Genomic DNA, 26,828 nt, shown 5'->3' with positions numbered 1-26,828 from the left:
AAACCGATTCGAATCGGCGTTCGTTACGCCGCCCTCGGGACGAACGGACACTCGACCCCATTGAAAGGATCTCGAGAGCGTCCTTTCAGACCAGCGATCCTTAATTAATCTGGAAATCGAATCTAGGAGAGGAAGGAGAAAGTCGCAAAGTCGGCGTGCCGATAGATCGGATCGAAGGGTGAGGGTGGTGGTGAATCCGTTTGGTGAATCCGAGGCGGTTTATGTGACCGTTCTCTCTTTTGACAGTTTTCTCCGAAGATCATCCTCTTGCTAATTTCCCCTTTTATTGTTTACCCTATCTCGACTTAACCTCCCTTTCGCGTCTCAAACTGCTCTTATCTTGTTGGCCTTTATTACTTACACAAATTATGTATCGAGTCGTGATAGCTCTTTTCTTCTTTATACAGACGTCAGCAAAGAAAACCAATCGAATTACGAGATTCTCGGATAATTAAATTGCTCTTGCAATATTTATTAACTTGTTCCTTGATACGACAGCGATTGCAATCCGCGTTGATTATGATTGCGATAGATATATTTTAATTTCACATGCCTTAACGAATATCAATGTATATATTTTATCTATAAATCGCAAATTAAATATAATTAACATCCAATAAAATCATTACGTTAAAGAGGATATTCTGGTTTGCGAAAGATATACCAATCAAATTGATTAAATCATCGTTTATTACTGTAATCGCTTCGATAATAACGACTTGGTTCATGTAAAATTGCAGTGAAGAACAAAAGCGTCATATTTTTTACTTCACACGTAAAACCTCGCACACGTCATTGGAGGAAGATCGGATGTGGGAAATATAATCGAATTAACCACACATTATTTATACTATACGTCGACGTCGAGCCGTACTTAGGATTACGATTGGCGCGTGTACACACACATTTATATTTATATTTATTAAACTATGCTTCTGTGGTCTGGATGTGAATGATAGATATTTTTCGGAGATGCGATTTTCAGCCGTATATATTTTTCCCTCGAAAAATTGCGCGCGCGTTTTTTTCGCGCGCGCGTATCTCTGCGAATCCTGATACATCTCATGTTACTTTCATCGTGTTCTCCGTCATCGTTCGGTCTCTCGTCCAGTTAATTATACACGATAATTTGTAATGCTAATTCACAATTATACACTATGTACAACGTCGGGCGTCTGCGTTTCGACCTACTTTACGTAGTGTTGTATTACTATCGCCATGTCTCTCCGAGTTATCCGCTATATACGAGATATACGGGGTGTTCTAACACTGTGTATACATGCGATTGAACGTGTACGGAATGCGCGAAGATTCGGAGCATCGAAATGTGTATCGACGCACTTGGTGTATCACGCCCTAAAGATTACATACATACATTCGGCGACATCCGCGATCGTCAATTAACACATAGGGGGAAATCGACAACGATTACGACATTTTCCGCATGAACAAATAGAGATGTGTATGCACTAATTAATACAAATTTAATAAAGATATTGGCATCGCCGGGTGTCGTGTCGTCGATCAAAATCTACGGACCGATATTAAACGCGTAGAAATCTGAGACTGTAATAACGAATTATGTGAATCGGGACTACTATCCAAAAAATAAGAACCGTATAAAACATTCCGGCATTCGACCTTGAAACCCCCGATTTAGGAGGTTCTTGGGCAAGACGTTGATTACTGGCGGCAAGAGTCGCGATCTCCATAGATTTGGAGACTAGGTTATTGGTCATTCCTGGTAATGCCGATTGACAGACCACTGTTAGCTTGCCCTCGGAAAAATGATGCCGTTCTAGACGCAACGTTAGGCCCAATCGTGTCGTAGAGACCATATTTCCTTCTATGTTGCTAGCTTGCAAGTCTTTGGTTAAAGCTCTGTTCACCTGTTGAACCAATCAAAGTTTAAATTTCAAAATGTGTGTAATTTGAAATTGATATTTTTTAATAACACACTTTAATGAAGTAATAGATCAAGTTATAATATTAATACAAATATTCACAATATTGCAAATAAATGAACACAAATAAATGATAGACAAAGACAGATTTAATTTAATTTCTGACTTCAAATAAATTATAAAATCCTGAAAGAGAAATAGCAAAAGTTTTAAAACATTATATCATTGTTTTCAAGCTTTTGTATTTTTATTATAAAACAGATAGAATATTTTTATTAGCATCGCAATTCCGATGCGTTTTCACAAGTTTATTCTCGAGAAGTTAATTTGCGGGTCGTAGCTCTATATTTGTTGAGAACGTGAATGTGTGTAGCCGGTTGACCAAGCGAAATAAAAACGTCCACGCAAAGTGGCTCGACTTGACAAATTGTCGTTAAATAAACCGAGTAGTATCTTCTCGCGAATGACATGCACAGAGCGTAACATTGAATAATGGAAGTTATGTGGTTCTCTAGTTCGCCGTGCTTGCGTAACAGCCGCGGAAACGAGCTTTTTGAAGATTAATTACGCTTCACGATTAATTATAAAATTTTTCCTTATTTTATATCGACCAATGTACAGAGGTATTTTAAAATTATTAAATAACATTTCAGAAACGAATTTTTTTCACCAAACAAATATTGCAAATGAAATATTGAGATGTCATTAAGTTTTGAGTTAGAAACCATATTGAAAACCAAAAAAATATTTAATCAGAAATTTGCACACTCTCAATTGATAATTATAAATGAGAAATTCTATTTGATATAAACAATTTGCAAAGCAAAAAATTAAAAGTATATAATCTTTACATATAATATATAGAATTTCATAAAGTTGGTGATCAACCCTTCTTTGACCATGCGACCTCTCGAAAGTTTAACTGGCGGAATGCACACGGTCATCGACTCACCTCTTTACCGTTCAAGATGAACGTTAAAACTGCCGGGGGGTAACTCAATCCCGACGTGCACTCCGCTTCGAGGATATCGCCGATCTTGTAAGAAGGTCGCATCCCGTCGAGTATCGGGTGACTTTTGGGTGGTATAGCCACGCTCATGTTTGCTTCCCTGTAATCTGTTTCGAAATTCGGTCCTTCTGACGATACTTCGCAGCCGTAAGATCCCGCCAAGTTGATCTCACCTTCATTATCAAGTCAAAGAAAAAAGATTAGAGAGAAGTAAGTTAAAAATTTGAAGAAATATTCTTTTTCTTTTTATAAAGATATTTTTATCAGATCATATAAGGGTGATGATAAGACGAACGTTGAGAAACAAATTTAATTTTAATCCTTCCCCCCGATCTTGCGACTTGAATTTTTCTCTGATAATTATAACTTAATAATTTTCTACACAGAAAAAAACTGTTGCGTAAGAAATTCGTTAACATAAGAAAGATGACGATATGACGATGTGTTTAATAATTCGTGCTTGTAAATTAAGATCGCGCACCTTTATGAGAGTTCGAACCCAGAAGTGTCACTTGCTTGCTGTCACTATGACTAAGATCGATGTATAGGTCAGTAATATTCTGAGCTCTCTTAGGATTTTCTGCTCGCGGCATATATCTAAATATCTCATGACCGTCTTTAACCCACATCACCGAATACAGTTCTTTTCCGCCGAGATCGTATTCGCATTTGAGCGACACTTTCTCCCACCGTGGATCAGCAATGCTGGGTACATCCAATCTCAGTATCTTCAGCGTGGTACCTACGACAATAAAAAATACAAATAATTTGCTTATTCCATTAATCTAAGGATATACTATCAATGTAATTTAGATTTTAGACGATATTAAATTAATTTAGCTCAAAACTAATCTAAGTAAATATATAAACAAGTATTTTATTAGTAGAATTTAATAATTAGAACTAATATTAAGTGAAACGCTGAAATAAAAATTTTTTTATTTATTTCTTAATTTCTTCTTATGCAATAAAAGAAGTAAAACTTGGCTTATCTATGCTACATGATAAGATTAGAACAATTTCAATAATTCAATTAAAGTTAATAATTTTAAAAGCTGAAAATTCGGAAAGTTTTACGAAAATATAGTTATTGTTAGAAAATTTCAGCCGCGTGATAAAAATCCCAGCAGGGGAAATAGCTTTATAATGATCGACGTGTACTTTATTTATTACGTAGGACGATCGGAACAAATACGACGCAGTAATTAAAAATATTCGATCGACTGAACGTAGACGAGTATTCTAAAGTGGGCTAATTGTAAGTTTAAAACGGGAATCAATTATTATTGCAATAGCTTCTTCAGAAAAATTCATCTGTATCTTTTTTTTCTGTCGATAATAGATATATAATTTGCAATGGTTGCAAAAGAATTTCAAGCATTAACTTAAAAAAAGAGTCACGAAAAGAATTGCAACTATTTTTCGAAATTAATTTAGAAAATAATTTTACTAGACTACTTTGAGATAATTTTTTATAAAAGCAATTTTTCTCTCGTGATTTTTATTTTTGGTATATTTCTGGTCTTCTTAAAATCAAATCTACAATTATTTCAGTGAAATAGTTATTTTATGCATTGCATATTTGTTCAATAAAGACTCATGCAAGGAGATAAATACATGATCTAAGGTTACTTGAAACTTCTTTTATATAGTTAGTGCAAGTTAAAAATTAATAATGGTTATTTGTAATAATATTCAAAGTATCTATCATATTATCCGTTATGTTATATGACTGTAGAATCTATCTCGTTATAGATTTAGATATATTATTTGCTACTTGTGTGTTTTGTGGTTATTATATTTATTATTGTTTCAATATACGACAATTTTATTATCAATGCTATAGAATATAGAAAAATATTATTTTATGGCATATTATTTTGTATTATTTTTGCCATAGATGTTTGTACATATGTACAGTTTTATTTCAAGACAATATAGTATATTGACAAAATATTGGAGAACAATTAGAAAAATAAAATCAGAGTTGTTAGTTAATTTTTATTTTTTTTTCATATATCTCAATATACACAGAGCTATAGTTACACCATCACATAGCGTTTATTGATTTATTTTTACACACAAAATCTAGTTTTACAAAGTGTCGATACTTTATGTCGCTTTAAATATTGCCACATTTTTTTGTTAAACAAACTGTAAAATTAACATGTCCAAAATCTTGATATTATGAATAATATTTTATATTTTAAATATACATCCAATTTCTATTTCTCCTTTTATTATTATCTCTCTAGTTATTTTTACTTATATACATAAAAGTCCAGTTTCTCTATGCGTGTAACTATTTTTTCTTTCAACTGAAAGAGTTTCCATCTAGTTAGCAAGTGGTTTTGCGGCGGTTTGACCATTCCCTTCCCGGAACAATAACGAGTCTTTTTAAATAATTTGTCGGCTTTTCAGAGCTTTGTGTTGCAGTAAGCAGTAGTTAAGCGAGAATACAATAGACCCCTTTGACCCTGTCCTGTTAGTCTACAGGATATGCAGGGCCGGTTACCTACTTTAGTACGGTTGGTTTTGGAGTGAAAACTCCCAGGACGCGAAACCGCGGTTCTCGCGCGTGCCTCTGATACGAAGTACTCACTTTGCATTGAATAAAGTGTACGTATTGGGATACGAATGCTTCTGACGTGCTCTACATACTGAAAACATAAATATTGAATAGTGTGTCGAATATACAAAACCCAAAACTGCGAATTGTAAACGAAAACAAACAAAAACAAACACAAACGTAATACGATCAAATTTAGTGTGTCATACATATATATTCCATAAAACTCAGAATTATCACATAGATGTAAATTAAAGCAATCAAAAAATACGTGATAATTAATTTTAGATTAATTGTTTAATTACAGACATGAGACTTGGAAGAAGAAACAATCAACTGCTAATCCAGCATTAGTTAATTTGGATAGTTAGCAACAAGACAAGATATCGTGGTCTAGTTAGAACAAGCTGAGATTCGCACGTCCCTGGAGGTATGTATCATGGTGCACAATTAAGCAGTCTGTATCCTTTTCCTAGAGTCTTCGTTCCTTGTTTGTGAAGTTGGTTCCTCTCGCGAGCCAATTAAACCGGCAATTAGTTTAATAATTAGCGAATTAATTAATATGCCACGCGACAGGCCGGACGGACCGATTCTGAAGACAATGGGCGACCGAGCCCATTCTGAGGTCGACGTTCCGTCAAGGGCCGTCGACTCGCGTTCTCTGATTAAAGACTCCCACGCGTATCAGGAAATCCCGAAGGATCAGAGCGGCGGGATTCCTTTGAAGTTCGAGGATTGATTTGCCTCGTCGCAGACTTGGATATGGCAGGATACGGGGCTTCCTTATTCGTCGCGTCTCTGATCAAATATAAAGTTGAGTACTTTGAATTTTATTCCGTGCCGTATCCGGCAAGACTTTAATAAATTTTATCTCTTTTTCCCTCTATTTTTCTCGGTAATGAATTTATCATACATCGATTATTACAGATAAATTATATCGCAATTATTTTACCGTTTTTGTATTAAATTACATTAAATTTAACGCGATGATTTTACAATTCCTTTATGTCTTTTATGTATTTTATTCGTTTTGTATTTTTATTAATTTTGAGGTTTTTCTTAACTATTTTTGAATACAAATGAGAAATATGTTAGGCTGATTTTATGCCAAAAACAAGCATATGTGCGTGTGTATAATATTTTATTCCTTCATATTACTTAAATATATTTGATAAAAATTAATCTTTATATAATACACGATTTCCCAAAGACAACTCCAGGGAAAAGCTAAAGGCGGCTTTGGAGAAAAGTGACGTATTTATTATGAATAATTTATGATTCGAAATATCATTTATATATTTCCCGTATGATATTATTTCCCAGCATGCGCCTTCTCGCCCGCAGCTGTGCGGGCTTACAATTCGGGCTTACGAACGCAACAGATTCCGATGCATAGAACGCGACCAAGTTTTCCTTATTCATTGCACGGTTGATCAAATGCAAAGCCAATACTTCGACTTCCATTCCATTCCGCGGCTTTACACCGCGGTAGGCAAAAACTTTCAACGATTCATCGTTCTCTGGTCCTTCACCCTTCACGGTTAACGGCGAAAATACGATTCTCGCCATTATTCTGTCTTTTATATTTCACAATAGTTCGTCGATAATATCTCGTAAACGTTTAAAAAATATTTCTCTAAAAGTAACAGCAGGGGATAGAACAAGAATATATATTTCGCAATAAAAAGAGAGAAAATAAGAAAAATATATGTGTGCGTGAAACTTTAGTAATATATATAACATATTTTATTAATTGAAATATCGTTTTCACATAGTATCCGTATAACGCAATATTTCAAGTGTCGAAAATAAATAGTTTGGCGCAATAACCGGTGCATTAGTCACGGCGGACGCGTTATTGTTCGTGCCTTTGTGCCTTTCGTTTTTCTCCGGCCGCGGGACACCGGCTGCATTTCTGGCTGTCGCGAGCAACAGTTTCCGGCGCACAATATATATATACAAGCTTTCCGATTCGCGCGAGTCGTGTGGTAAACGTGACAAACCGTTGGCAACCCGCGTGGTGGTCGGCCGCGCGTTAATCGCGTTATTTGCCCGCTAATTAAGCGCGCGCGATAAATTTGGTGCGGCGGCGCGGGTCGGCGCGGGTCGGCGCGTTTATTTGCTCGTTCGCTACGTCGACACGTCGATACGCTTTGCTCGCGATTCTTTTTTGCATTATACAGAGAGTGACCAAAACGGTCGCATTTGTACGCGCTCGTTTTCTCCCTGTCTCCGCATCCCTCTCGTTCTCCTGGAAAAACAGCGCCATTACACAGTCAAGAGAGAGAGAGAGAGAGAGAAAGAGAGAGAGAGAGAGAGAGAGAGAGAGGGAGGGAAAAAGAGAATTGGGGGAGCAAATTTCTGGTTAAACGAACTTATGTGTGCATCGCGATTTATGAAAACTCTCCGGGGCGCAGCGGGTTTCGCCCCGTGGTGCAGTAAAACACTCAATTTTGGGAAATTTCTTGCGCTATGTTAACAGCAGGTGCATCCGTTGCGAATTAATTCGGGCTCCCTCGTTTTGTTCGATTTGAAACAATTCGTTTTAATGCGAATTTATTTATTTGTATGAGAGGTGAAATAGCGATAAATTTTCAAGCTCGTAATAATTCGAGTCTTTCATTCTTTCACACACAATGAAACAATTGATATTATTATATTCTAAGATATACGTTCTCAGCAATTTAAAAAAAATCATTGCTTATATATATTTTTTTAACTTTAGGTGAATTAACTATATTCAGTAATATTAATCGGAATTAATATACGAGCTTAAAAATATTTTAGCTTTTTAAAAATATATAACTATATATATATATATATATATATATATATATATATAAATAATTTGATTTAATAGTGAAGTGATATGTAGTGAAGTATAATGTATTCAAATTGGCAGAATGAAAAATTTGTATGATATGAGCATGGAACGTGAAGTGAAACCGCGATACGTGTTGTTAATTGCTTACATTTAATTTCGATTGTTCGTTTATTCATGAAAATCGATCGTTCGTCACATTTTTAATTAGTACTACGTACAATCAATGACTATGAGGGAAATAACGGCGATATGAAATTTAAAAATAACACGCCGCGTTCGTAATTACCATGTATTCAATTATTACACCGCAATTAGTAATCCCTTTTCAATTTGTTTTGTGTTCGGATTAAATGTAAGCACATTCAACATTTTCCAATGTAACGATTGTTGTTATTTTTTATCAAATATGATATAAATTATTATTTTGCCAGAAAGAATGCAACTTTGTTAACATTTTCTTACTTGTTGCCTTTTTATAGACATTTTCATATTACATATATATCATATCAAATTGTGTCGTGCAATATTGTGTAAAAAAGTAAATACGTAAGGAAATTAAAATCCATTTTCAATATAATACAGCATACACACGGACACTAATAATTTCGCATGTGGTCCCTTTCTGAAGACATTAAAACAAATCGTTCTCGCTCGTTGCCTGACGCCTCGTGGGCACGATTTCTCTTGAGGGGGACAGACGGGAGAGAGGTAGAGGCTTGATTGATACGAATTGCTCGAAAATTTGAGAACGGTTGTGGGAAGACCGAGTGGACCGTTTTACGAGATGTGGGCGGGTCGGGAAGTCAAATGGTCAGTCGCGCTAGCGCGAGTTCTTCGGCGACAGAAAAGACGTCCGTCAAGCATTGCGCTTAAGTAACTCACACACGCGCATCTCATAATGCAAGCAACGTCCCCTTCCGTGTGCACACACGCGTGCAAGGCATTCGAGAGTGCTCCCACGCAGCGCTCCTCTCGCAATCAGTTTAGGCAGTCTTAAACGTCGGCGCTGGGCTTATCGCTATGCATATTCACTGCACGCCGCGATAAGCGTGTATATTAAAGCTTTCATGCTATATGCAACATGAATACCTAATAAGTGATTATATGAAACACCGTGTATTTGTACGACGTGTCGTGTAATAAGCATTGATTTCGTCAGATGTACATGTATGTTGTAATCTAGATTTAAGAAAAAGAAATTAAATATTTGACATATTCAAGAGGGAATTTAAATATTTCTATCTTAGACACTCTTATTGTCAATCTTTCAATTGCTACGTATGCAATTATGTCTTTTTGTTAGAAAAGAATATATCTATTTAATGCACTCTTTTTTGCGTGGCAATTGAATTGCGAGCATTAAGGAGAACGCGGATGCAGTTAACATCGTAATTGGCAGTTTTAATTGGTATTATTGTTTATTATGGTTACCTCGTCATCGGGCACTCTGCAAAGCCAATACCTTCCCCTTCCCGAACGTAATTCCTCTTATAACAATTATCGCAAGCACGCTTAAACGCGTAATTCACTCGCTGTCTCGTAGCCGAGCGCACGCACACGCATTACGCTTTGGATTGCACACGCTAGTGGACATTGTAAACGAAACATGTGCAGCCGCAATTGGCTAAATTAGTGACGACATTGTTCAGTTTACTCTCCGTCTGCAATTGCCTCCTTAATCACCGCAAAGGAACGTTTCTTTACGATACACTCGTTCCATAACTGTCAGCCGGGAGATGGAGTGTCTTATTGAGGTTCATCAAAAAGCGCTGCAGTTCGAGTGACATTTAAGTGTCGTACTGCATCTTCTTTGTGAATGTCTTATTTGCAGTCTTCGAGTGTTCTTCTGGGTACAAAAGTTTGAGAGACGTATTATTTATGTATTTGGCGATTGAGATGTAATTTGAAAAGAATTATATAATCCTTCAGCTCTTTGTAATTGAGTTCTTTTCGACTCTGATATCCATAAAAGAGAGAGAGAGAGAAAGAGAGAGAAATTTGCAAAAAATATTTAATTATTATATCATATATATATATATATATATATATATTTTTTTTTTTTTTCATTACATGTATACGCGTACAATTATACATACATGCATTGTTAATAATTATATGTACATATATATACATATAATTATTAACAATGTAAACATATAATAATGCATGAATTACTTGTGTGTGTGAACATTTATATGATCAAATTTGAATTAATACTCATCTCGAATTTCTGTAAAGCGATCTCATGTTCCAGTACTCTGTATATTATGATCGAATAATTATGATCGCCCAAAGGTCTTTGGGCAACGCACCAATTATCTCATACATATGTGCGTAGAGTTAACTCCAACTAATATGAAGCTGTTTTCCTATAAAATATGATATGACGAGGAGATCACGGCAATAGGTATTTTCTCTTTCTAAGTACTTGCTAAGTACTCAAACGAGGACTTAGCGTTTACTATTGGACATCGTACAACATCGTTTCGATTAAGCAGAAATATCGAACAGAATCTCTCTACAGTGGAACTAAATGCTTGTTTTAAAATGAAGCCGGATATACTTTGCCTATAAACTACAGAAAATCAAAGTTCGAGAAATATCTCATTAATTCCACTAAAGGATCATTTATCATTTATCAGATAACTTTGATGATCGAAAGAGCTTGGGAAACAGAGAGCATGTTATAATGAAAAATTAACAATTAATATTAACATTTTTATTCGTTAATTGATTGTCGGTCCTCACGCACAAAAATAACCTCGTGCGAATGATTGATATCGAAAAGAAAAAAATTACGTCCATATATGCGGTGAGGTACTGCTCGGACAGTGCTCGTCGACACCAAAAACGTGAACGAAATTTAATTCGGAACTAACGATATTGGATGTGATAAGCAGAAAAGAAGAAAGATAGAAATAGATACATAGAATATATATATATTCTATGTATCTATTTCTATCTTTCTTCTTTTCTGCTTATATATATATATATATATATATATATATATATATGAGTGAGAGAGAGAGAAAGAATGAGTGAGAAAAGTAGCGATCCGATAATTGCTTCTCGAAGCCGGGCTATCTTCTCTCCTCGTCGCTCTCGTTCTCACCAGAACTACAATATTCCGACCACGGGCTATGCATTAATTCGGGAACGATCCCGCGGGAGGAGTAAGGAATGCGCCGTTATGGGGGACTCGAGAGCTACTACCACCGCGTCCGTCGTGTGCCCGTTCCTCCAAGTTCGGATAATTGCTTACGAATTTACCTAGTAACGCGCGCTGATCCCACGTACGCTTTCTTGCCTAGCCGCTGTCGTCGTGATACTGACAGCGCATGGTGATCACTGTTATACTGTCACCATTCCCCCTCGTTCCTCGCTGCCTGCAGCTGGGTTGGTCGACCGGTGCAGGTGTGCGAATCCCCCGAGGCGAGGTACGAGGGACGCCGCAGCCGAGGAGAGACCTTTGTCGTCCTACGTGTAAATTAACCATCGGATGTGGATCCGATGCGGGGCGGTATTTATGGTGTCTCTTATACACATTGCAGAGTATTAAGGGGAGATACGATTCGCATATTTGCGTTTCGTACAAAATGGAGTCGAGGAATTTTATACAATTTCAATTTTTCACAATTTCAATATCCCTTCTCCTTAATTTTTACCGATTTTTAAAAATTTCTCCTTAATTTTTATCAGTATTTTTGGAGTTAATTTAAGTTTAATGTTGATTTTTCCAATTTATCTCGTTTAACAAACGATACTTTCTTTTGCCTCCGTTATTAATCATTAACTTCAACATTTCTCGATGCGACATTTTGAATATAATATTGTGAACACGTTCATGTCGCCCGTTGAAACAATGTCGAATAAAAACTGATGCTCGAGCAAACGGCGAATAAACTTGCATAAAATGATAACGAGATACGGGGAGAATTCGAAAAAAGAGCGCAAACTCTGATATTTTTCCTATTTCGTCCATACGCGAATGCAGCAATGATGTCCGCCATTCTCGCAAATTTGTCCTCCGCAGCTGTGGCAACACGATACAGATGCAAGAAATGCAATACGGCATTATATACCGGCATTGTTGTCCCACTACCACACAAAGTAAGCAGCTACGGGAACAGAGGTAAAGCAAATTTACGGTAATGAAACCGTAGCAAAGTAAGTTGTAGCAAAAGGATAAGATAATTAAATCTGTCTAATTAATCTTTCAGTCGCGTGGTCCCACACGACCCCGTACTCCGTGCACTATCTTTCTTTAAAGACATTTTAAATGATGGCTATCCCGCTCACGCTTGTTCGCGTATTTGATTAAGATTCGCGAGCGAGCTACCTCTACGTTCAATTTGTGGCCGGAGTGAAGTAACCGGCGTTACATTTAACATTGTACGATTGTCTTATAATTAAGCAATTTATCAAGAGTATTTTCTAATAGTAATAATAATATTAGTCGAATATCGAATTCAGAGAATAAATTCTCCGCGAAAAAGATGTAAACTCGTAGAAAGATAATGTTTAAAATAAAGCAAAGGAATTAAAGCGAATCTTAGTTTAACAAGCACTTTTGAATAAGTACATAAGTACATAAGTATATAAAGTTCAAAGATTTCCTTCCAAACGAGATTTTTTCGCATTTAATCACGCCGCTTTAAAATTGCAGTTACTGCTCGGAGTGCATATTTTTCTGATCATGAAGGGGCGTACAATTGCAGCACATCAGACTGCGGAATGACAATGTGGGCGGAGGATAGTAATCACGACAATAGAGGAATAACCGTATCCGCTGTTGCCTAGTTTCATATAACGAGATTGTCGATGATAGCAATCGCGGTTGCGGCGAAAGAGAGGGAGAGAGAGAGAATACGTCGGGGGCCTTTGAGTCCCCTAATTAATGCTGCGCGTGTTCGCGGAGCTCCGGAATTGGATGGAGCTTGATACTCTCGAAATATGGCTATTCGTGTATACGTCAAACTTTAGGCGCGCAAAATGGAACTGTCGTCGTTCGTTCGTTACGCAAACTTTCACGCAATTTGTTTATTGTTGCAATGATACTAAGCACACCAATCTGCATAGCTGATAAGAAACTGTCGCGCGAATAGTCGCATGTTGGTTATACTTAGACCTTCTACTGTATTTTATTTTAATATGCATCTTAAGCAGTTACGTATTTTATGCTTCTTACAATATTTTTTGCCTTGAAATATTCAAATCATGCTTTTACAAAGAACTATGGCAGGAAATGAAACTTTTGGAATCTAAGAAATTAACTTATATAAATTTGAATCTTAATTATTTGTCATTTAATTCTAATTTTAATTTTATTTTTAATTATTTCTTTTCGCGAACTTTAAATATTTCAAAATTTTTCTTTCCCTCTCTCTTTCCCCGCAAAAGAAAATAACGTATGTAATTAAAGATTAAACATCTATTTTTGGAATCGACAATGAGATATTTTTAAGAACAATTTCACGTTATCTTTCTAATTTCGCGCGACACGCGCACTCGCCGCGCTTATCTCATTTTCACGCCGGCCCATGGTTTTTAATTGCGCCTTCCATCGCGTCCTTTTGTCCCCGATCTAGACCTTTTTCCCTTTCGTGGCGACGGTACTCAACATCGGCAAGATAATAAAGTCTCATCGGGACCACGGAGTATATACAATTAGCGCGCTCGTGACACGATCATTGTCTACGAATGCCAGCGAGTCCGCGCCAAGCTCGCCGACCATAACCACTCAAATTCGCAATGAGAGAGAAAACTCCGCTGCGATTGTTCCATCGTTTCGCGTGGCCGGCGCGGAGATTCCACCACAATGAAATATTAGCTTTCTCTCTCGTTCCTCGTTTCTTTCTCTCTCGCGGATCTTTTATTACGAGTTCTCGCATAAAGTCGGAATGTTCCTATATTTTTTCAGCTTTTCTCGTTTAATTCCTCGCATGTCGCGTTCCGTGTATTCTGTCTAATTGCGTGGGACGCAACCCGCGTTGGGCGCAAAACGTCATGCGTGCGAGAGTTACCTCGAGATTCGATTCCGCTCTCTTTATTATAGTAGATAATAACGAGGTAAGCGGGGGGCTTTAACCCCGCAGTTACGTGCCGGCTCGCAATTATAATGTTATTGCGGTGGAAGCGCGACTCGCCGGGCCCCTTCTTGGCTATAAGGCTAATCTCCCCTTTTTTCCTTCGCTCTTTTGTACAAGCAACATGTCCCGATGACGACGACGACCGGCGCTATATTCATTCGATATTCGACAGCGATGAGAGAGCTTCCACTATCGAATATCGAGTGCCGTTCGATAGGGACATTTTCGTTGCGACGCTTTCGAAAAGCATCGTTAACGGGCGATCTGGGTCAAATGCTTCTTGCTCCGTGTGCCAGGCACACGTGCGCGTATGGTAGAAGCAACGCGTAGAAATCCGCAAACGCGTGTTTCTCGCGAACGCGTTTGAGCGAAAGCTCTCGGCCGTCGACCGCAACGCGTACTCAAAACGTAATGCATAGTGGAGCTCGCGGGCATAGTGTGCGCCGGGCGTGTGTGCGTTTGCGCGCTCCGTGGGCGAGCTGTAATTCGATTATTAATTTAATAATCAATCATCGGCCAGGTACCAATCGCATTAGTGACGCCCTGTTAAATTACGCGAGCCGCTCGGGCGCTCGATAAAACGGTGAGAACCGCGTTTTTTTTACATATCTCTCGTATGGGATGAGATACATTGCGTGTATGATGTTTATGGACACGGAAATTAAATGTTTTGCTTTTTTAAAAGAGCTACAATGCGCGTTGGATTTAAGGGGCTCTGTGGAAAATTTGCCCCAGAAAATTTGCAATTGGAAAATTGATCGGACATTTGCAAAAATAAATGTATTTTCGGATTATAAAATCAAAGTTCTATACAAAATAAAGTATACAAAATAAAGTATATTGAATATTTATCTGATGATCAATTGGATACATTAAAATATTCATTGTTATTCCCAATTAATGAAAGTAGAACGACAGTAAATATTTATATATTTTAACTTATTTTAGTAATTTATTCTTTATTTTACATATTTATATATCGACAGGATATATTTTTGATAGGATATATTTTTTATTTTCAAAACGCAAAATATGTTCATTAAATTTCCTTTAAAGTGTAAAACTAGATCAAATTATGATACAGAAATGTAACGGGAATATCGTGCCTTCAACTTGACGAATCTTGAGCACATCGCAAAATATTCACGTGACACGGCTGTTTTTCCTTGTCGATTATCGCTCGCGCGAATTTGCCCAAATGCAATGGCCGTGTATACAGCCAGTATGCATGCCTGATCGGACGGAGGAGGCTTTTAAGCGAATGCGAGAGATCGACAGCCGAAAGTGGTGCTCCAGCGTGCCGGGCCCATATCGTGACTCTCGTTTTCCCATTGTTTCTGCGAGCGACGTCGAGCACGCGGCCGAATAATAAATGCGATCTTCCCGCTCACTCTCACTCTCGCTCTTTCTCTTTCTCTTTCTCTCTTCACTCATAGAGATCCAGCTCGGCCGTGGACAATGGCGATCGAATGTACGAACCAAAACGGAATTCCTCCATTACCTCTCTCTACTCTTGTCAATTACGCGTCGCGCCGCTGCCGCAGAGATAAAAAGAAGGAGGGAGAAAAAAGGAGAGAGAGAGAGAGAGAGAGAATTTGTGGTCTCCTCCGTCGCGATTCTTTTCCCTCGCTTATTGTTTTGTCCCGATTATGCTCCAGAAAGCCACTCGATTAACGTCACATGGGCATACACGCGATTATGACACGAACGCCCGGATCTTCATTAACGCGTCGGCAGCCTCTACATCGCGGATCGCGTTTCAAGTGCTTGTGCAATAATATAGCACCGCTTTCAGGGAGAGACTACTCGTTGAAATCTTGTGGAAATGCGATGAATCCTAATGTCCCCTTTATTTTAGCATAAAAATATTTTTCGTAATGATGACACATTACCTTTCTGTTTTCACAACACATAATTTATTTTGTTTAATATGAAATATATTAATATAATTCCTTATATTTAATTTTTATCTTTATTACACATTTGTTATTCTTTTTGGAATTAATTATTCATTTATTGGATTAAATACACACGCATTTATATTTATAGTTAAGTTTTATCTTCATTATATTTATTTTTAATTAATTATCCATCCATTGTGATACTGGATTAAAAATATTTTCAGTCAATTTCTAAATATATACTTCAAAATTTGTTTCAACCAAAGCGTTTTATTCGGTTCAGGATTGATACGCGACAGAACATGAAGTTCAAGAGTTCCCGAGTGACGTAACACAAGTACACTCGTCTCGATTACTGCAATTGCTGCGATTCACGAAACGTAATTAAGTAGGATGGACGCACAGAATGATGATCGATAGACGCTCGCAATGCAACCGATTACGGCAATTAACGGAGACAATTTACAGAGACAAATATGAAATTAATACTTATGCTTGTCTCTGTCATAAAACGGTCCCACGGTACCATTAACCGCACGCAACGCACGAGAGTATAAACGTATGTGTACATATGTGTACGCGTACAATACTGACCGATAATTTCGGTATCGACTTGGGCAGAGGAGTATTACTGCTGCAATTATTAATTGTAGCCATTGTGTCGAGAAATCAGGTATTCCGACGTCCTAAATTTTAGACCAGTCGCATATCACGAAATAGGCATGGAGATGCAAGACAGCACGTAATAGGGAGAACGTGCGTCATTGTATGTACTGATTGAATTGAATTGCTTTGTCAATCATTATCAGAATTGTCAATTTATTGATTTTGGTCGGAATCGTCGGGCAAAAGAAAAAAATCTTCAGGCCATTTGAGATCTATATAAAATTTTTTTCTTTATTACATATATGTATGTTAATCACATTATGATTTAATGTTCCTGACTATAATATTTATTTTGTAAGTATTAATCTCGCGCATGTTTTATTATGCAACATTTTTTAGAAAACAATTTTCGGACAAATCTTTCCATTTATCGCTTTGGCAATTTTGATCGTGATTATACAACTTGTTTACAACTTCGAAACTAATCGATGAAACCAATAACAGTATCACATCAAAATGAAATCTGTATACAAGCGATGTCTATATTTTTTTCTGTCTTCTATCTTTCGAAAAATTTAGCATATGATATATTTATTATAATATGTCATTTGATTTTCTCTTTCTCTCTCGTAGATAACACAACATAAAACTTAATGATGTGTAAGCATACATTTATCTCTCAAGATAATGCAAATGCGATTTTATATAAGACTGCTCTAACAGTATTTGGAGTGTTGGGATCAAAGGTTCACGCTGCGTGAGAATTGATCATTCCATCATGGCAGATCTTAAACTGTCACCTCGATGAGCAACCACGGGTATTAAACGTGCCAGAAAACCACTTTAAATCTTCTCTCGAATTAATCGTCGATGCAAGATCAAGAGATGCGATCTTGTCTCGTTCCTTTCCATCCTATTTCATTCCGCTCCATTTCAAAAAGACATATATATATTAACAATTTAATATATTTTTATTAATTTTACATAATTAAGTATTAATTTTTTATGTAATATAAATATGAGAAATTTAGATTTATATTATTAAATCAATTATTTAATTATTACTGCACCGAATTAACGTTTATGAATTGTATTCTTTGAGAAATGAGCGCACCATGTTAAGCTGTTTATGTCTGCAATTTATAATTCTGACACGACTTGCTGCCCGCGCGCACTAGGGAAAAAATAATTTTAGAACATTTATACTTTTTAGTGTATATTTTTTTGTAAAGTACTGTCACTTTGTCTAATCTATTTTTTAAGTTTTATTTTTGAAAAGAACAATTATTTACTAAACTATTTTTTAAATTCTTTTTTTTAATTAAACATTGGATTTCGCTCGCTATCAGGGAATTATTTTAGATGCAAACATCGTCTTGCAGAATTGAACGGGGTAAGGTTCTTGGAAAGGTATCTCTCGATGCCGTGGCATCCGGAGAAGCCATCTGTCTTATTGCCGATGCGCGCCATTCGTCCCTTCTTATTCCTCGCGTGTTTACGTATGAAAATGATGCACTTCGTGAAGGACGAGCTTGGCGTATTCTGCTTCTCAAACGCATTCGACTGCACGAGGGTCCGACCGACTCGCAGAAGTGACCCGCATTATGCACACCCCCCCACCCCCGTCCTCCTGCTGTTATTATCCTTCTCCATTCGAAAGACCATCTTGTGAGATCATTAATCTCTTATACCTAGAAGCCGCCATCAAGAAGATTGCATTTGGAAAATATGATATCAGAATGTAGGGGTAAAATTAAAAAAAACATGAATGCGAACAATTTCTTTTAACATAATTATTATATAAAACGTTTCGAGAGATATTATTGATTTTATTTTTCAGTAAAATTTGTTTATTCCTATAAATAATATGATATATTTTTTGTATATCGAATTATATATTATTTCACAGACAATGTTTATAAAGAAAGAGTTTTTTAAATCCTGATATATGCATGAATTACTAATTCTCTGAAAATCGAAATTTTGTTAATCTCTAAAAAGCAGACAAAAAAAGATATAAAGCTAATTAAAATAATATATGTGTAAGTAGATATGAGATAATTTGCGGAAAAAAACAAGATAGATACTCTTTTAAAACATTAAATTTTTTAATTTTAGTGCTCTTTTTTGCTCTGGAACTAGAAAACTGTACGTTATAAAAAAAGCTATTGTTCACGAATTTCATTATTTTAGAAATATGATGATATTTCATTTTAACGAGATTTTGATAACATATTTAGACACGTGTATATTCTGTTATATATATTTACATTTATAATTAATTATTATTTAATTTATGATTATATGATTATAGAATTAATACCGGTAAATATTTTTGATGTTTATTCGTGTATAAATTTATAACTGTGCATACGAAAATGTTATATGCACAAGTTATATTGTGTGAAACGCGAACGATCATAGGTGAGTTGAAGCAAATCACCCTCTCCCTTTCTGTCCCGCAGGTGTGGGTAATAGTTGTGCACTTACGTGCATGCGCCGGAATGTTATTAAGCATGATAATAATTCGAATGGAATATCGCAACCCCTCATAGCGACCGATCGCGACGATAAGAGTGAATTAATTCTGTAATGATGCTAGCTTTGCTAAGGTGATCTTACTTGCGTCACGCAGGTATACAGCAGTTATAATTTATTCTTAATTATTCTTCTTATCTATTCAGAAAAATGCAAAAAAGTGTAATGTGTCTTTATTTTAGGGGAGTATAATTTATTTTCTCCTTTTCCCTATAAAGTTTTATTAAAATTTTTCAAACAAATACTCATGAAATGACTTCGATATAGGTTTGCTTATGTAATTTGTTAAAAACTTGTTATTAAAATCCATTTTTCTTAAAATTTTATAACAAATTGTATTGTTAAAATATTTAGTGTTAAAATCAGAAAGATTTGGCAATTTTTTTAAGCTGCATAAATGTAAGTAAATAGCACATTCTTATTATTCTGAATTTTACATATACTTTAATTCGACGGAAGTTTAATTCATTTGATTTGGGATAAATTTAAAAAATATAAAATTTAAAACAATACTATTTTGTCGCATTATTAATATTTTATTTATAGTTTTTTTCTTTCTCTTATATATACGACAATATACATGTTGCATTTATTTTAATACAATGGAACCATTTTTGCCACCGACAATTCTAATATTTACATCACTGAAATCAGTTATATTTAAATTCACATAAGTTCGAATCTCATTCATTAATGTCATTAAAGAAACTCAACGAAATGAAAGTATGGGTCGATCTCTTGTAAAAATATTGCGAATAGCATAATCAAATGTAGCTATAGTTAGCAGATATTATCAATAATTTCTTGTAATTACTTCTTTCATATTCATTACGTATTATCTGCAAATGGCATTATTACAATATGTCAATTTGTTTGATCGTGATTCAATTGATATATTTTGTAATTTATCTAGATTTTATTTCTATCTATATATAAATACTTTATATATATATATTAACATGTATATTATACACAATTAATGTTTCTTATTGGATTGATATATTTAAAGATATTATCTTGGCAATATGAAATAGGTGATTTTGACATATTTATTAATTTTGATATTATTAATTAATTAATTAATTTTTTTAATTTTTTAATTTTTATTATTTGCTATTATTTTATTTTATTATTTGCTAATCTGTATATTATTCACAACATTGTTTATATATCTTGCATAATTTTTATCATTTCAGAGAGGCGAATGGTGACGGTAAATATGGATTTTATTTAAAACCCCTAGAAGAGTTGTCGAGGGAACTTAATTGTTGGGCCAAGGGCGAGAGCGATTTCATGAATGGCGTGACGAGTCAACGAATGGTAAGATTTTAATGAAAAACCTGGCTTGAAATCCGCCCTTTTCTTCGACAAACACCAATGTTCTGAGATTACACGTTTGAACGCGATATTCTAATGGCTGACAGGCAGCTGGTCTTTCTCGTGCACTTAGTCGAATGGGTTAAAACTACGGTTATTTGCGGTGCACTCCAATCGAATTGCCTACCGTTTGCATAATCTCCTTCGTTGCATTTGTCCGCATCCGCACGCCTTTCTTTCGCCGATTTTCTATCCCTGCTTAGACGTCTTTTCTCCCTTCTCGATCGCTTTCGTTTTTCCACATCCAGGCACATTCTCCATCCGCGAAAAAGACGAAATTTCTTTGTTCGTTCTGGCGAAAAATTTAAACTACGATCGTGATTGATTTATATTCCTCGATCGATCGAATATCACGATAACAAATCATTCTCTTTGCCCACTTTGAAGAGCTCGATCAAACTTCAAAACGATCAACACAAAACGAATGATCGTCGCGAACGAATCATCTCAATTACGACTTTTTGTCCGGATTAAATTTCCGTAAATCGGATTGCATTTATGCAAACTTGACGATGTCGGTGACTTCAGGTATATGTGTCGCGCGACGTTTTTGAAGGAAAACAAATGACGTACTATGATCGCCTTGAGTTTTGCGCGTAACCGATTTGAATAAATTTCCACACAGTCGTAAAAATTGCCAGGCTTGTTTCTGACGTACTGAAATTGTTTTCACAGCGTGAAATAAAAATATTTGTTTCGAGAAATTTATAGGTCTTCAGTCGGATATATTTTTCATGCGGAAATTCTATTCCGTATAAAATAATGTATATAAAGTGTTTCTCTTCATATATGAAATCCTTTGTTAAAAGGGAAAGAAATTAAATTACAATTTACAATTAAAGGTCATACGTAATTCGTAAAATCAGTTAAACTGTAGTTACAAGCTTTTGTGCGAAATTTGATGCTCATAAATTTAACGAAACTCTGTAGTTCAATGTAAAATCATTTCGTGTTACGTGTTATGAATAGTATTGCGCGCGCACAAAGCGATAACCGTTAATAGCCACAGTAATTGTCCACTCTGCGTGTTATTAATACAACTTAATTACTAGCAAGCAATCTGCGGTATATATTCTCAACAATTCCAATCGGATGGGACGTGTAATAGTCCTGAATTCACAGAGTGCTATGAAAGCCCGAGCGCTTTGCGCGCGAATTGCATCGGTTACGCTAAGTTTGTCGCGTTACGTGAGTCGACACGAAGTTCTTGTTAAATTACTCCCGCTTGTGCGATCCCGAAATACGTATGTACGTATATATACATAAAATATTATACATGTATATATATATATATATATATATGTATATGAGTGTGTGTGTGTGTGTGTATGTATGTATGTATAATATTTTATATATATGTATGTATGTATGTATAACAGTATATATCCTTCAAAGTGAAAATTTCCCGCCGGGCGTTCGCTTTAAACATCGCTGAATATTTATGATCTCAATCTCTTTTCAGCCTACGATAAAACGAGGTTTACCTCCGTAATAGCGATGGGGTGTACGTGGCGTATCCGCGATGACTTTAATAACTAGTTAGCGGATTAATTACGTCACTTTGTCAACGTTAATTTACCTATTAAGCACTTATCGGCGGAATGACACATCACGGGCGAGCGGCACAATTATTCATTATGCTAATTGCACGCAATGTTGCTATAGATAAATTTTACTCGGTTTTTCCGATCGTTTAAAGCTAGCCGGGATATTTCAACATTTATCGTTATTCTCACGACATAAAAGACCAATCTATTTTGCAACTATTTAAAATATCATATCGGAATCTTGATATTGACTGAAATCTCAGCATTATGTAAAAATGAAATCTCAACATTATGTAAAAGGAAACTTATATTTATATTCCATAAAAAGTTAAGAAAATCTAGAAAGATTAAAGCTTCACAGTGTGCGATCAAAGGGCAACATGCAAATCGTAGACGTTAAAATAGTAAGAAAAAAAGTAAATTATGCAGAATGTGAGCGAGGATAGTGGAGGGAAAGGTGGCAATGGGAAATCGCCATTCCGGCGAGATTAAAGCTGTCTTACCTGTCGTCAGAGAAGAGCAGAATAGCACCGACAGTAGTACGAACTGCATTTTAGTCAGACACTTGCCGCACCTGGAGCACGATTCGTCGCCGAGCGAAGTGGCGCTCCAATTCTTCGTCTTCACCCTCGAGTACTTCATCGTTCACTTGACATTTGTGCGCGGGGAAGGAGAGGGGAGGATAATCGTGGCCGTTTGTACCGTCGAGAAAAAAAAAGAGAGTTAGAATCTGCACCTCAGAATTTGCACCGACGGAAATTTTCACTTTAATCGCGTCCACAATGTTCTTTGATTTCCGCATTCAAAGAGATATGGTAATGCTACGTGTTTTTCGAGAAAATTATCGGCATTCTCGATTCTTCAGTGCATTAGGTATGGACAAAATTCGAATGCTGATGAATCGATCGAACTAACGAAATTTCTTCGCATTCGTCATTTTGTTTTCACGCGACGTTTCTCTCGCGTTTTCGAATTTTCGTGGAAATATTCTCTATGTGTTTTTTAAGATGATCCAAAATACCGATCGCGCCATCTAATATGAAAAAAATTCCATCTTGCGTTCTTGGATTTAACGGAACGCAAGGAATTTTTCGCTGTTCTCTTGCCGTGATTTATTTTTTCACGATCTTAATCTTTTCAATTTTATTTCTCAAGAAAATCGTAGATATCAGTTGGCCGTAGATGCCAGATAGAAAATAGTTGTTATATCACTCTCTTTCTCTTGCGCGAGTTTCATCAAAATTAAATTATCGCGCTAGACTTCTTGTCTAACGTTCTCGCGATTTATTTGATCAACGAAGAAATTCTCTCAATTTCTCACGAAGAGAATGTTTTTCGCCGCCACGTGTTCTAAAGAAACACAGCAATAACCGCACTCAGCTTTGGTATATCCGCGCGAAAGCAATTTCGCTATTACTCCAGCTTATTTCGGTCATTCGGCAAGGGTCTTCTCGAGCTTAACGATTCTTCCTTTTATCGTTAGTTGTTGGATGATGAGCGCTGCTTTCGCCGTAAACGTTGTCCCATAATGTTTTTTGTTCTTCGCAACTTGTTTCGGGCCTCCCCTGGGGCGCGTTCACGAACTTTTTACGCGAACACTCGACGTGCGTCTTCTTTGTCTCTTTTTTTTCTTTTTGCATGCGATGTTGCCCAGGTATGCGTTACACTGTGGAGCATATATGTATATATTCCCGTCAAAGGAATCACCCTCTCGCGACACTCGTCGTTTCTCTTCACATCCTCGTCTCGTCTCCGTGATGGGCGGATTAACGCTATTCTCTCCGTCTTCTTCGATATGCGCTAATTAACACGAAATAATTACTCGTCGAAGCGCGAAACGTCTCGAGAAGTCAAGTTTTGCATCGAGTCGTTTTTATTTCTTTTCCCGAAGTTGGACGAGCGCGCTCGAGATGAAAACAAACGAGATGTTTTCCCTCACCAATGGTTTTTCATCGTTGATTAACCGGCTCTTTCGCCGGCCGCGACTCGTTAGTTATATCAAAGCGAAAGCTTTCGCGCGAAGAAGCGGCACGAAACTTCTCGTAAATTTCATCCAGCTTCCGCAATCATCCTCTGATGTGCATCCGGATTCTTTGTTATTTTTGTTCTTGTTATACGATGACAGGAAGAAAAATGGATCGTCGGAGATCAGTGACCGTAAATTTTCGTTTGTATTAATTTCGCGGTTTAATGAATTTTTCGCGATTTTTTCCAACAGTGTGATTTTTTTCACAGATCGAAATTCTTTCCGACATTTGCGAATCTTTGCAAAAATTCGTGGATGAAGCGTCCTGATGCAAATTCGTACGCGATGCAACACTACCCACGTGACACTTTAGTCTCTAGCCACGTGTTCCGATCGCGATTGTTCACCTCTATCTTCCTTCGTCGTATATATTCCTTTTGCAAACGCGATTCTTTGCATCACATTTGATTGGTTTTAATTCTTTTATTAGTAGATTCTCATGCGTATCCTCGCGAACACACTGTCACTCTCAAATACACATGCTTCATCGATTTCGATGATTGGAATTGAATCTTTTGGTATAAATCTTGTCAGACTCTTACATTTCACATTATATTAGCGCACTTTTTTATAACAATCTTTTTTCGGATTTTCTTACAAATAAATTTCATTTAAAAATGATATGTCACAATATTCCAATTATGTTTATTCTTCTTCACTAATTGTAAGAATTTGAGACGAATAAATTAGATCTTATAAACATATAATACCGCGAATTCGCATGCGGGTGAGCTGTGGCAGTATATATTATTGCAAGTATCCCCGAGAACCTTTACCATCGGCAGTTCGTAGTTGACAGAAACCCTTGGCGGGAGCGATACGACGAATAAGGTGCCACTCCCACCCGCGCATGCTCCACCACCACTCTTCGAATCGTGATCCCCCTCCTGCTGCTTATTTTCTCCTTTCCTGCTCGTCGTGCCTTTCCCCTTTCGCGTGATCCCCCTATTTACTGCGTTTTCAAATCATTTTCCCTCTTTCTCTTTCCTTCCCTCTCTCTCCCTCTCTTCTCCTCTGTTAACTTTCCTCCCCTTCATGTTCTCTCTTTCCCTCTTGATCCCATCACCGCATAACCGCACGTGGTCCCCGTCAGAATGGGGTGATCTATAAACCAATTAATTCGGATAATAAACTCGGCCAAAGGGCGACCAATTCGGACCCTTGTCTATCCGGAGAACATACCGCTGAATGCTTTTAGCGACTGTCTTGGACTTGACTCGCCTTTGTTCGACATAGCAAATCAACTCGTCATATTAAAAATTGTGTTCCTATCTCGTTTGTCGAGTAGGCCTAATTCTTTAGCCACGTATGGTGTGTCAGGAGAATCTATCGTGTCAGAATAAAACAATAAATTTACGAGATTACATACGTCTGTTTTTGTTTTTACGCGTTCAATTAATATAATATAAAAATTCATCGCTTGCATCTGTGATTTTATATCAAGGTACACTAGTTGATATGATGGTTCATAACAATTCTTAAAATTAGTAAATTATTTTCGAAACCTTTGTAAAAGCTCCATAAACTGAATGAGAAACATTTGTTATTACATTAGGCAATATTGATAATATTGAAATGGAAATAAATACATTCGCGTTTATCGAGATTAATTTAATAAAGAATCAAATAGCAGAGAAATATAAATAAATAAATAAATAAATAAATAAATATATATATATATATATATATATATATATGTATACATGAAGCCTGAGGTACCGCGCATTCTGATGACCACCACGATCAGTTTTAATTTGTTAAAAGTATTCATCGCTCTCGTCCGTATTAGAGCGCGGCACGTCTAGACGCCGCTTGCATAAGTTTCGCGATGGCGTCGTCCCTCATTCCCCGGGTCCAATGAGGGATTATTAAAGAAAGGCGCTCCTAGTAGGCCTGCGTAATAAATCAATTAGCTTAAATAAGGAGGCCTCGCGCGCGTAGATGAGGAGCGGCGACGTCGTGTCCTGTGAAATAACGCTGCTCTTTATGCTCTCGCGCTTCATTATTATGGGCCGCACGGCCGTGGGTGAGAACCGACCACCGTCGATTGCGCCGATAAATTAATTGCGCGCGATCGATTAATTAAAATGCCGACGCACCCGCCAACGTGATACCAATGCCGAACGACGTGGGATTTCGATGTAGCTACGCCGGTGTGATTCGCCGGCGGTAAATAACGAAAGCCTTCAAGTTGTGCCACAGTTACCGCTAACCGCGAACGGTTAACGTCGATACCGAATACGCGTTCGCGTTATTTCAATCAATGGAGCGCCGCGATCGATTCTCCGCGCCAGTCATTCTGTTCCGATCATCGTTCCGATCACTCTGGCCTCGCAGCGATTTGTCGGCAAATGGATCGGCTCGATAGCGAGCCGATTTATATTCGCTTGTGCCATTTGGCGAAAAGCGAACGGATTTCGCGCGCCTAGTGTGCTTTC

The 26,828-nt window shown here is 36.8% G+C and overlaps 2 protein-coding genes across 10 annotated transcripts in view; one reads left to right on the top strand and one right to left on the bottom strand.

Annotated features, from left to right (window-relative positions):
- The window catches only part of Zir (dedicator of cytokinesis), a 106,300-nt gene that overhangs the window by 60,357 nt on the left and 19,115 nt on the right, over positions 1-26,828 (top strand). For 4 of the 9 annotated variants that reach the window (XM_083085875.1, XM_083085859.1, XM_083085883.1 and 1 more), the window contains exon 21: positions 20,637-20,760. In XM_083085875.1, coding sequence (XP_082942001.1) covers positions 20,637-20,651 — 15 coding nt within the window. In that variant the 3' untranslated portion in view covers positions 20,652-20,760. Of the gene's footprint in view, positions 1-5,789; positions 5,913-6,058; positions 6,293-20,636; positions 20,761-26,828 lie in introns of those variants that run through there. The other 5 variants (XM_083085917.1, XM_083085891.1, XM_083085901.1 and 2 more) reach the window with 3 other exon arrangements.
- LOC145963823 (uncharacterized) lies at positions 673-25,268 on the bottom strand. The gene is made up of 4 exons (XM_083086079.1): positions 22,868-25,268; positions 3,395-3,655; positions 2,857-3,086; positions 673-1,889 (listed from the first exon to the last, which is right to left on the bottom strand). Exons 1-4 carry the CDS (start codon positions 23,004-23,006, stop codon positions 1,545-1,547), a joined length of 975 nt encoding a protein of 324 aa, XP_082942205.1. The 5' UTR covers positions 23,007-25,268; the 3' UTR covers positions 673-1,544.

The sequence above is a fragment of the Camponotus vicinus genome, unplaced genomic scaffold, assembly GCF_025532165.1.
Source record: "Camponotus vicinus isolate PSW18456_S1 unplaced genomic scaffold, iyCamVici1.0 SCAF_1, whole genome shotgun sequence".
Classification (NCBI taxonomy): Eukaryota; Metazoa; Arthropoda; class Insecta; order Hymenoptera; family Formicidae; genus Camponotus; species Camponotus vicinus.
Note: the sequence above shows the minus strand (reverse complement) of the source record. Positions and strands in the feature narration are given on the sequence as shown.

Excerpts from the sequence above, each read along its gene's own strand:
- LOC145963823 (XM_083086079.1), bottom strand. The coding sequence starts at position 23,006 with ATGAAGTACTCGAGGGTGAAGACGAAGAATTGGAGCGCCACTTCGCTC. Across the intron at positions 3,656-22,867 it reads CTGCTCTTCTCTGACGACAG|GTACCACGCTGAAGATACTG; the intron begins GTAAGACAGCTT and ends TTATTGTCGTAG. Across the intron at positions 1,890-2,856 it reads TCATCTTGAACGGTAAAGAG|GTGAACAGAGCTTTAACCAA; the intron begins GTGAGTCGATGA and ends TTGGTTCAACAG.